Source organism: Zalophus californianus, chromosome 7, assembly GCF_009762305.2.
Source record: "Zalophus californianus isolate mZalCal1 chromosome 7, mZalCal1.pri.v2, whole genome shotgun sequence".
Classification (NCBI taxonomy): Eukaryota; Metazoa; Chordata; class Mammalia; order Carnivora; family Otariidae; genus Zalophus; species Zalophus californianus.
This window is the reverse complement of record NC_045601.1, coordinates 1,729,975-1,741,072: the sequence shown is the minus strand read 5'-3', so window position 1 is coordinate 1,741,072 and position 11,098 is coordinate 1,729,975. Positions and strand designations below refer to the sequence as shown.

General features: G+C 58.4%; 1 protein-coding gene across 3 annotated transcripts; it reads right to left on the bottom strand.

The window, feature by feature from the left end:
- Positions 1–647: 647 nt before the first annotated feature.
- DACT2 (dishevelled binding antagonist of beta catenin 2) lies at positions 648–10,603 on the bottom strand. Of its 3 annotated transcripts, XM_027602641.2 has the most exons (4): positions 10,349–10,603; positions 4,892–5,024; positions 3,737–3,979; positions 648–3,124 (listed from the first exon to the last, which is right to left on the bottom strand). In XM_027602641.2, exons 1-4 carry the CDS (start codon positions 10,601–10,603, stop codon positions 1,506–1,508), a joined length of 2,250 nt encoding a protein of 749 aa, XP_027458442.1. In that variant the 3' UTR covers positions 648–1,505. The 3 variants fall into 3 exon arrangements, with proteins under 3 accessions (XP_027458442.1, XP_027458443.2, XP_027458444.1); XM_027602642.2 differs by lacking the exons at positions 4,892–5,024; positions 10,349–10,603 and adding an exon at positions 4,360–4,850; XM_027602643.2 differs by lacking the exons at positions 4,892–5,024; positions 10,349–10,603 and adding an exon at positions 4,635–4,730.
- Positions 10,604–11,098: the final 495 nt, after the last annotated feature.

The following is an 11,098-nucleotide window of genomic DNA, read 5'->3' as shown; positions in this document are numbered from 1 at the left end:
GGGTGGGTTTGAGTTCAACTGCAGAAGCAGTTTCTAAAAAGCTTAGGAAGACCCTCTCTCCTGTTCCTAAGCTGATTCCTTGAAGCACGAGTGGGAATTCCACCCAGACTCGGGAAATGCCCGATTTGTCTTTTTGAAATGCCCGCATCGCCCAGGTTCGACACAAGGCAGCTGCTGCGTCCTGCTCCGTGTCACCACCCCGAGCGGCCAGCCTCTTTTGTTCTAAAATGCCAATCGCTTTTTTAAAATGTTTAGCTCTTTAAACTGCATCCTGAAACTGGCCTCTTGTTACATGAATGTCCATAAATCTACAAACATTTTGGCTGGGTTTCTTACTGTTTTTTCTTCCCAAGTTCTGGCCAACCATGCATTTAGCCCCGGGGGGGGGGGGGGGCTGAGGTCCCCAGCCACCCAGGGTCCACGGTGTAGATGCCCCCCAACTTGTTCTTTTGGCCCCAGGCCCAGGGAAGCACTTTGGGGCAGCTGAGAGGGATTCAAGATAGAGCTGCTTCCGGAATTAAAAATGTTGCAATACTCAGCAGGCAGCTTCCCTGAAAATCCTGGAAAAGTTGAGGGGCAGTTTCAATAAACACCAAAAAAGGTTTTTTCAAAAACACTTTTTTTTTTTAAAGATTTTATTTTTACGTAATCTCTACAGCCAATGCGGGGCTCGAACTCACAACCCCGAGATCAAGAGTTGCATGGTCCACAGACTGAGCCAGCCGGGCACCCCTTCAAAAACACTTTTATGCTGTTTTGTGTATTGGACCCAGAGTTTGGGCTGCATGCATGGCAAATGCATCTTCCCACCCCCAGTGAGGGCGCCCACACGGTGGGGAGTCAGGCTTGACCGAAGGCCTACTGCGCGCAAGCGGGAAGGAGCTGGCAGCTCACGAGATGGGCTAGCGAAGACAACGGCGTGATCTGCGTATTTATGCATGGGGAGGGCTTACTGCGGGATTCACACCCTGATTTCTCGAGCAGTCCTCCAACCGGCCCTTTAGGAGAATGCTTTTTGGGAGTCATGGTTTAGAAGGCCTGGGGGTGACCACGGTGCCCAACCCATGCAGAACGGGGCCGGGGGCCAGGGGGCGGTGGGGCTGCGGGAGGACCACCAGGCTACAAGGCGGACACCCGGGAAGCCTGTGGGATGCCCGCCCCGGGAAGACGCTGACACGGAGGCAGCGGGTGGGCGGGACGGCAGTCTCTACCAGTCTCCGCTGTGGCCAACGCTCGCCAGAGCCACTGCGGTCCATGGGGCAAGCCCGGGGGACCCACTTCAGCCCCTTCTGAGTGACTTCAGAGTTAATCCATACTAGCAAGATGACACACAAACCCACACCCGCATCCTGGACAGCCGACAAAGTGCGAGCCTGGTCCTTAGCCAGGGCAGGGCCTGTCCGTGCTGGTCACACGCTCACCCGTGGGTCCCCAGGAGGACGGCTTCCCCTGGGACCCCCGTCCCCCGAGCGGCTGGGGAGGCGCTCAGCCGACTCCCATGGGTCTCACACCATGGTCATGACCCTGAGCGCCGCCGGCTGGAACCGTCGGATCTTCCTCTTCAGGGCCTTGGAGGCCTTGATGCGGCACAGTTTGGGCACCGGGGGCAGGGGTGGCCTGCGGGCGCCTGGGGCCCTCGGGGGCTGGGGGGGACACGCCTGAGGCCAGGCCCCGGCCTCCGAGTCACTGCCGCTGGACTCCCGGTCTCCAAAGTGGCTGGTGGTGCGGTCGCTCGCCCCGTCCTCACTGCTGTCGGCCACGGTGGAGTGGAGCAGGGAGGCGCCCTCGGCTGACCGCTCAGAGCCCTCCGACTCGCTCCTGACCCGGGCATCCTGGCGGGGCAGCTTGGGCCTGGCGCGGGCACACACCGGCCGTGGGCCCCCCGCTCTGCTTGCCGCAAGCCTGTGGGGCCCCAGGCTGCCTGAGATCTCCACGGAGGACAGCCACCTGCGCTGCTTCCTCCGCACCTGCCCCCCGGCCGCCACCAGAGCAGCCACTTCCAAGGGGAACGAGGCCTGGGCGGGGGCCCGGTGACCCTCCCGTCGGGCCACTAGCAGGGGCACCAGGAGGGGCACGGGGTAGAGTCTGGGCTCAGAGCAGGACCGGCTGGGCGCCGTCCCCGCCAGGGTGGGTCTCCTCCTGAGACCCTGCCCCCACTCAGGGGGCAACAGCGGGGCTGCGAGGGCCCCCCCAGGGGACGGCTGACCCCCAAACCGCAGCACCTTGTCACTGGACCCTCTCTTGATCTTCACAGACTTTGTCTTGGGGTGGCCTGTTTTCAGCCCTAGGGGGGAAGCTCCGCTGTCAGCAAATGGGGGTGGGGCACAGTGCCCTGGGGCCAGCGCAGGGCTCTCCCTGCCCCCCTTCCTGGTAGGCAACAGGACTGTGCTGTCCTGGCAGCTGAGAGCCTGCTGCTGAGCCTGGGGGCGGGGAGAGGGGGCTGGCCCATGCCCCGACTGAGGGGAGCCCCTCATGGTCTCCCCACAGACGCAGCCCATCGGGGGTTTGGGTCCCTCCTCTGGAAGGCTGCTGGAGCGTGGGGTGGCTGCGAGCAGTGCAGGTCCCCGCTGCTTGAGGCCGTCCCTGCTGCTGTCCGCCCTCTGAGCCATCCCACCTGTTCCTGCTTTCCCTGAGGGGCACACCAGCTTCTCCAGCCCACCTTCACCATCTGCTCTCTGGCCACCAAGCACCCGCGGGGATGGGGGCGCCTCATGTCTTGAGGGTCCCTGCTCACCCACACTGCCCCTTGGGGGGGTCCCTCGGGCCCGCAGCCTCAACAGCCTGTCTATATAGGCTGCAGCTGGACCAGCCTCAAGGACAGGTCCAGTCCGGATGGAGCCCAGGGCCGCGGGGCTGGGGAGGGGCTCCCTAGAGGGCGAGCGGCCACGACCCTGCAGGGTCTCTTTGTGTAGAGCAAAGAGAGGGCTCTGCAGAGCCACAGCGTGCAGGGGGCTGGGGTACGGGTACACCTCCCTGCCGCCCTTGGACACCAGGTCACGCTGGTATTTGGGGTCCAGCACGGGGGCTGGGAGGTCCATCCCGTGGCAGAGAATGGAAGTGGACTTGGGGTGTGCGCTGGCTTTCTGGAGCACCACCTCAGATGGCAGGACTCTTTCAAGATCACCTGGGAATGAGAAAAATGAGCAACAGGTGAATCGTGGAGACCCCAGTACAGTCCTAGTGTCACCTTCCACGCAGTGCCACGACGGTGCAGTGCGCTGTGCAGGTGTGGGCGGGAGGCGGGCAGGAACAGCGGCCCACTGTGCATGCCAACGCCGGGACTCGAGCTTGCGGAGGGGGCTGCTTGCACGCTAACTCCATCACCTGCTCTGGTCTCCCCTCTCTGCCACAGCTTGAAGGTAAAGCCTGGACTCAAAATCTATCATTTCAATGCCCTCATTCACCCAGGGTTTGGGTCGCTCTAGGTGCTGTGTCCATTCCAATTAGACAGGTACCCGTCAGGGTGTGTAAGGGTTCTAGAAGGGTTTCTAAAATAACTTTCTGATGTCCACTTAAATCCGAAGAAAAAAATGCTTTTTATCACAACAGACTTGCTGTAATGAACGGAAGTACTCCTGTCTCCAACCAAAAGCCAAAAAAAGCCTATAGAGTACGTGTGGGACCAGCACCAGATGCGCACGGGGCTTCGCCGCTCTGTGCTCGGCGGTGGAACAGCCGCCCCCAGCCGCCCCCGCCACCTGGATGGGACGTCCCACCCCTCCCGGCTCTCCTCTACCTGTAGACACGGGCCTGGGCCGGGACATGCCGTCCTCCACGGCCTGGGGGACCCAGGCGGGTGGGGGTGCTCCGTGCACGGTGGTCTCATCGGCCGACCGGGGCCGGCAGTCCCCCGCGTCGGGCCTGGCCGTGGGGTCAGCTGGCGGCAAAGTTCCCAGGGAGGAGGACATGCGGTCACTACACACGGATGTGCAGGAGGCGGACAGGGAGCAGAAGCCTCCGTCGCTCAGCTCGTAGAAGCCTAGACGGGGTGAGCGGAGGTGGTCAGCGACCCCGGCGCAGCAGCCCCTTTCCTGCCCGAGCAGGCCCCGGTGCTCAGGGGGGCTCCGGGTCTCAGCAAGGCGGGCACTGGAGACGCTGGCCGGGGGCTCCCTGTTACTGTCCGCCGTCGCCCTGTGAACATGGTCCGTGGGAGCCCCCTTCGCCCATGCCCCCCCCACCGGCGCGCCCCCCTCCCGGGCAAGTGGCTTCCCTCTCCCGATGGGGCCAGGCCTCTGGCGTCCTTGTCCCTGCCCCCCGGTGCCTGTGGCTCAGAGGAAGGGCAGCGCGCTGTGGGCCTCCAGCCCGGACCCTGACGCATGCATCGCCCCCCCAGACCAGGACGTGGTTCCGCAAATTTACAGAAAGAGGAAGAGCAGACAGCGCCATCCGCGGTGTCCTGGGGTGGCCGCACACTAGGCTCCGGCCAGGTGGGATGATGTGCCCTGAACCAGGAGGGTCGGAACGGCTCCAGAACCATCACCTCGCAGCTCTAGGGCAAGGGACACACGGGCAGCGGGCAAGGGGACAGTGTCCGGACCCCCCTTCTCTGAGAGATCACGCAGAATTGAGACTGTATAAACCTGCAGACTGTGGTCTCATAAAACAGTTCTTGACAACCTCCCTGTTAATCCAACCTGAACACGGCCCGGAATCTGTGTCAGCCCAGACAGAGGTGAGACACGGCGGCTTCATCCATCAAGAAGTCTCTCCACGAACACACCCTACGTGCACATTCCCCTTTTCCCGAAGCACATTTGGGGAGAATGGGGGAAGGGGTGCATTTCCAGTACTCCTCGGGAACGGGTTCTCCAGGCTGGGGCCGCCCTCACTGAGCCGGGCCCGGGAGCCTGGGCGGCCCCGCACGTGTGCGGCCCCCCGGGGCGCAGGCTACCTGAGCTGGGCCTGCTGTCGCTGTCGGCCGCCTCGCTGCAGGGTCGGCGCACGTCCAGCTGCAGCTCACCCATCCGCCGGTCCAGCTGCTCCCAGCGGGTCTTCAGGCCGGTATCCTGGCGTCGTAAGCGGCTCTAGGAAGTGAGAACATGAGAAATAACGCTGTCCGCGGGCAGAACACAAGCTCCGCGCCCCACGGGAGGTCAGCACTGGGCCTGCGACGTAAACTCCACAATCCACAGGCTCCAGCAACTCTGTACCCCCCACCCCCGAAACAATTCCCCTGCCTCCAGTCACCCCTCCCCCGCCAACCGGTTTCCCCCCCGAAGCTGCAGACTTATGGAAAAATCAGCAATTCTCAACTACGTATTTCTCTATAGGGAGGCTGACACAGCCTCTGAGCTTGGGATCAAAGCACCTACTCTTGGTGCTTTTTCTACCCCGTGGCACAGACGACGCGTTCAGCCGCTGTTCTCCGAGTTTTATGTAAGAACCTACTTTCCCACACTTCCGCGCCATATTCTTTTACTCAGCAGGCCCTGGGTGACCCCCGGACTTTTCAAGGGCCTAGGAAAGTCCCGGAGAGAAAAAGGCCCCCTTCTGCACCTTCCCCCCTTTACAGCTGGCTCTTCTAGCAGAAGGGACAGGGCGGAGGCCCGGCAGGAGGGGACAGTGCCTGCACTCAGCAAGCCTCAAAAATCTGCCCAAGAATCTTCCGGGTGTAGAGGTTCACTTCTTAGCTCTGCCCCGAGGCTCTACCCTCTCCAGGCTTCAGCCGTAAATGAGTTATTAAGAGCATTAGCCGAACATATTTGTGTGTAATTATATAATACACATAAAATATGTGTATGTGGTTAATGCTCAGAATACGTATTCGCACACATTCCCACATGTAAATAATATATATGTACAGCAGCTAGCACTGAGTGCTTCACAAATACTGATTTTCTTCTTTCGATTATAAAACAACACCGTTTTCAAGGGGTGCTGCATAAATTTCTTATTTTTATCAACAATTAAGTTTAAGGCAAATAATGAATGAATGTAATTATGTGGTTCACCCTGTTTAAGAAAATGATTAGTTGTGTTTCAAATTTAATACAGAAAGTGAGGAATTCCCCTGAGCCTCATAATTATTTCAGTAATCTCAGTACTATGGGGATGCAGTCCAAGAGGGAAGCAGGTCGCAGTAATTTCTAATTCTTACGAGGGAGTCATGTGGGCACAGCGATCAGACACTAGCCCAGGTGAGGTGAAGTGGGTGAGAAGCCCAGGGCCTGACACAGTGCCTGGTGCATGCCAGGCCACCTCCCCGGGCCACCATGCCCAGGCCACCTCCCCCGGGGCCACGGTGCCCAACTCCCCTTTGCTCCAGGACCCCATCCAGGGCTCTGAGAGCAAGCTCCACGTGTTACAGCAACAGAGTCTCAAGGAGTCTCAACAGAGTCTCAAAGCCACTATCCGTAAACATATCACAGCAAAAACCAGTCCTGACTTTAATAAAAACTTTATAATCCCCGAACCATCCAGTCCAGCCTAAACATCTGGCTTCTGACTCTGAATATTTTTACAAAGGAAAACGTTACCCAGGCGAAGAGCAGAGAGAGAGGTATGCAAAGATGGGCTTCCGCGAACGACCCTCCCCGTAAAGAGCACTAGATCCAGGCAAAGGGGCCCGTGTGCCTTTTCAGTGCAACCGACTTTTCTTTTCCTGTCATAAAGTAAGGCCACTGTGCCAACAGAAAAGTCAGTTCCTCTGTTAGGTCACACCTCGGTGCTTACAAACCGATCTGACCTCTTCTCTTCGAAATTACGATGTTCTCGTCCTTCTGAAGGAAGAGAGCACCTCTGATGCCCCAGTTCGCGTCCTTCCTTCCACAAAAAAGAGTCACCTCTGTGTGTTTGTGCTGAGACTAACTGCTTGGTGATTAATGTTTGGCCAGCCAGGCCTTCGGTGGGTGGTTTCCGATTAATGTCCAGAGGCCACAGGCACACGGGCTCTCGGGGATTCGCAGATGATTTACCGCATCCTCAGGACCTGCCCGCTCGCCCACAGGGCTTCGCCATCGGGGATTTACACTGTCCTCATTAACCCTTCCCCCGTCCCTCCCTTGGGGTTGTATGTCTCTGCTCTTCATTAACTCCTTCTTGGCATCTAACTTTGTGCTAATCGTCTCAAGTTCGTTCTGTGACCAGGACAGAGCATAATCCATGGCAACCCAGCCACAGAGCATCTCTCTCCACATATTTCTTCTGCAGAGAAAATGTTACAGACACGTCAGCACTGGGTGAACGGGACTGTGGCAGCCACATGCATCCCCGTCAGAGCCAGCAAGTTTGGGGGGGCCCCCCTCCTCCCCACCTCTGTCCCCAGCATCCAGGCATCAGGGCAGCGAAAGGTGTCGGAATCCTCCCACCCTGTGTAAGGGGCCAAGCGGGTAAGGGAGCACACACTTCCCCAGGAGGTGGGATCGCCTGAGCGTAAATGCAGATTCCTGGGATCCTGCCCACACCTGGGAGCCTGCATCTGGACAAGCCTCCCAGGGAAGGCAAAGGGTTCTCGCAGAGGCAAGAAGCTTGAGCACGGCAACCCAGGGAATGCCATTAAAAACAAAGACTCAGCTTATCCCTTTCTCTGAAATGTTTACTTCATGTACCGTAAGGGAACCATCTGATTTCCACTTGTTTGTCTTTGGTTTCCAGCCACGACTCTGCATTCCGGTCTCCTCAAACCTTTAGGGCAGACCCAAAGGACAAAAAGGAAAAAATGCCCTCAAGTTCAGGATACACCCATGGCGTCTAAACCTGAACCTTTTTTCTTTCCTCAAAAGCTGAGAGTATGCAAAGGAAACAGGACAGACGTGACTGCCGTGGCTACCCCCGGGCCCTGTACGCGGGTAAACATTACCGCCAGGCTGCAAAAGAGGTCCATCAATCAACAGCAAAGGCCCCAGGGGCACAGATCAGCCTCACGAGTACCGGACGGAGGCCTGGCACAGTCCTGGGGATGCCCTGCCCTCACTGGTGAACTTGGGCAAGTTCACTCCCGTGTGAGTTCAGGAAGCAAGCATGGCCGGTCCAGGGAACACAGCCGACCTCATGCTAACTGCTGCGGAGGCAGCCTGCTCTTGCAGAATTTAATGCCAGAACCCGCCAGTGAGAAGCAATCATTGCACGCTGCCACTCTTAGGACAAGTCACGACCGGCCAAGTCAACTCCTGGGAAATTCTTCAGGGTAAGATTTCACTGCGGGTCCCCAGAAGCTTTCTTCACTTGCACCTCAGAGCACCTCTCCCACGGCACCTCCTGCTGGGAGGTGGAGCTTCCGGCCTCCTCTGGGGCATTGTAGGCCATGGCAGTGTCGCCGGGCACCTAACTCCTAGGAAATGGGGACGGCTGCCACTTCTCAGGGATGACCGATCTCCCTGGCGTTATCAACAGAAGCACAGGGCTGGACAGGGAGAAGCAGCTGCCCTGCTCAGAGGGCACGGGGGCATCACTGGCTCAGAAATCTAGACCAGGGAGACAGTAAACGTTCTCTTCTGTTAAGAGCAACGGAAGCCACGCCTTTATTTGCTCACCAAATACTTACTAAGCACCTACTGCCTGTTCCTTTGTGACTTTAGGTGCAGCCCATTTGGGTAAGTGTTAACGTGCTAACTCTGCTAAGTTCCTAATTGCAGTTTAAATCCCCAGAAATGCTCAGGCTCATTCTCACGGGCGAACTCCTGCAGGACAAAGCTGCCGAGGGGCAGATCCAAGCCCTTCCTGTCTTCACACCTGAACACGGACGCTCGGTCCACGCCAGCGCGGGACTGGGAGGGGCCCTGAGTGAGCGGGCGCTGCGAGTCTGCAACCGCGCTGCGGATGAAAGGCTTTTGATTATACTCTTCATCACGGAACTAGTATTACTCCTATTTTTTTCCCTGCAAGAAAAATGTTAAGTGTTAAGCCCTAGCTGATGTCACACAAATTCAATTATTCTTCTTTTGATCACATAATCCATGCCAAGAACAAAGTTTGAAGACAAAGTCTGCGTGTTCCTTCTGGTCCCCACATAAAAAAAATTTTTTTAAACAAAAAAACCTGTTTGATCTCTTCCAAAGGCTACTTGTAATTAGAGGCTGACGACTCCCAAGTCTGATTTGTGTATTACTTAAGTCAAGTTAATCGCCAGCTGTGCTTCTGCCCCGCTGAGGAGCGCTGAGGCCAGCATCTCAGCAGCTCCCGGCTCTTCCCGGGGAGCCACGCATCTCTGTAGGCGGCTGTGTGCCGCGGAGCTTGCAGTGCAGACATGCGGGGAACCGGGGCAGACCACTAAGGGCGGTAAAACACGGGTGACGGTCCCCTTCCAGAGCCGGCTCCTGCCTTCTGTGGGGCAGCTCAATCACAAGAGGGGAGGCTGCATAGTCAGGGCCCAGGTTCTTCTCCCTCCACCTTCCGCCTGCTTTTTGCAATACGAGTCCGGAGTCCTGGGAGGCATCTTCCAGATTCTGGAATCCAGAAACACCCAACAAGCCGGTAACAGGAGGGAGCTAAGCTGATAGCAAGGCTGCAGAATCATTGGGCAGCTTTGCCAAGACGGCCAGCAGCTTTTAAACAGAACAGATTTGAATTTCTAAATTTAAAAAATTCCACTTTAAGAGGACTAGAATTAACTGCGTCAGATAGGAATGTTTCCATATAGCCTTTTCATTTTTCCTTTAAAACATACTCAATACTGGAAAAACTCTTGAGTTGTTTCCAATACACGAAGAGAAAGCCTGCAGCAGATTAAAAAGGGAGGAGCAACCATCTGAGCCTCTTCAACCCTGTAAAAAGGTGCTGGCATTTGGAGGCGGCCAGGTAGCCAGGAGACACAAAGGTAAAGCAATCCCAGGAGGGTCCCCGGTATTAAGGCCTCTGGGATTCAGAGGCCACGCCTCATTTTACAGGTCAGGTTACAATTTAAAACTGAAGAAGCTTTCATGGGATACATGCTTTCCTCACTATTTTGTTACAATGACCGGACCCCATTTAACCTGAGCACGTTGTGGGGACAATTCGGGCTGCGCCGAGCACGCGGGCAATGTTCCTGAGCCTGCGCAGCAGGGACACCTGTATCCCGGGTCTGACACCAGGATCCCGAGTAAGCCCCCACCAGGAGAACCCGACCTAATGCGCTCTTATCAGAACAGCGCCGGAAGTGAAACAGGAATGCACGCTAAAAGCCTGCCTGCTCTCGGGGAAGGCGGCAGCGCCAGGGTGCGCCCCAGTGCGCCTTTCAGAATCAGGATCCTTATCCCTGTGCCTCGGGCCTCCGCGGCCCTCTCGTTTGAACCCAAACTGCGTTCCCTGAAATCCCAAGGGGTGCCCTTCAATCAGTCGGACAGCCCAGCCGCGGCGCTGCCCGCGCCAGGTGGCCCGGCTCGCCGCCTCCCCGCGCGCCCTAGCACCCCCGGGGCCCCGCGCTCCTTACCAGCTGCTCCTGCAGCGCCTCCAGCGCCGCCTCCAGCCGCAGCTCGTGCGCGCGGGGGCCGCTGGTGTGCTCGGGGGCGCGGGGGGCGGCGGGCCCCGGCGGGGGCTGCATGGCCAGGGCGCCCCGCACGCGCGCCTGCTGCGTGGCGCGCAGCCCCTGCAGCTCGTGCAGCCCCGCGAGCGCGGCGCGCAGCCGGGCGCCCACCCTGCGGCGGTCCCAGCCCGCGGGCCCCTGCGGGCCGCTCGGCGCCCACATCCCGCGCCTGGCCTCCCCCGAGCCTGCCCGGCCTCCCCGGAGCCTGCCGGGCCTCCCCGGCCTCCCAGAGTCTCCTCCGAGCACCCGGCCGCGCGCGCGGCCTCCTGCGGCGCTTCTCCCCGCCCCCGCCCCGCAGGTCTCCAAGGTGGGGTGGGACCTATCGGTGGCCGCGGAGGGCGGTGTTTGCACACGCCCCGAGGTCACAGCGGCCGCCCCCGGGCCCGCCCAGTCGTCGGAGCCTCGCGCCCTTGGGGGCCCTGGGACCCACGCCCTGCGGTGAGTCTGGAGGGGACCGAAGGAGAGTCGGCAAGGGCCAAAAGGGGAACAAACGCGGTGAACGGTTAAGTTTTTTAAAGAAATTAAGATAAATTCTTGGGACAGTACCATATTGTAAGGACCATGTACCACTTTAAGCTTGTTATAGATTTGAAAAACGTGTTATCCACTTTACCTAATGTATATCTGCAGTGGGAACCCCCCAGTTTTGTTTTTTTT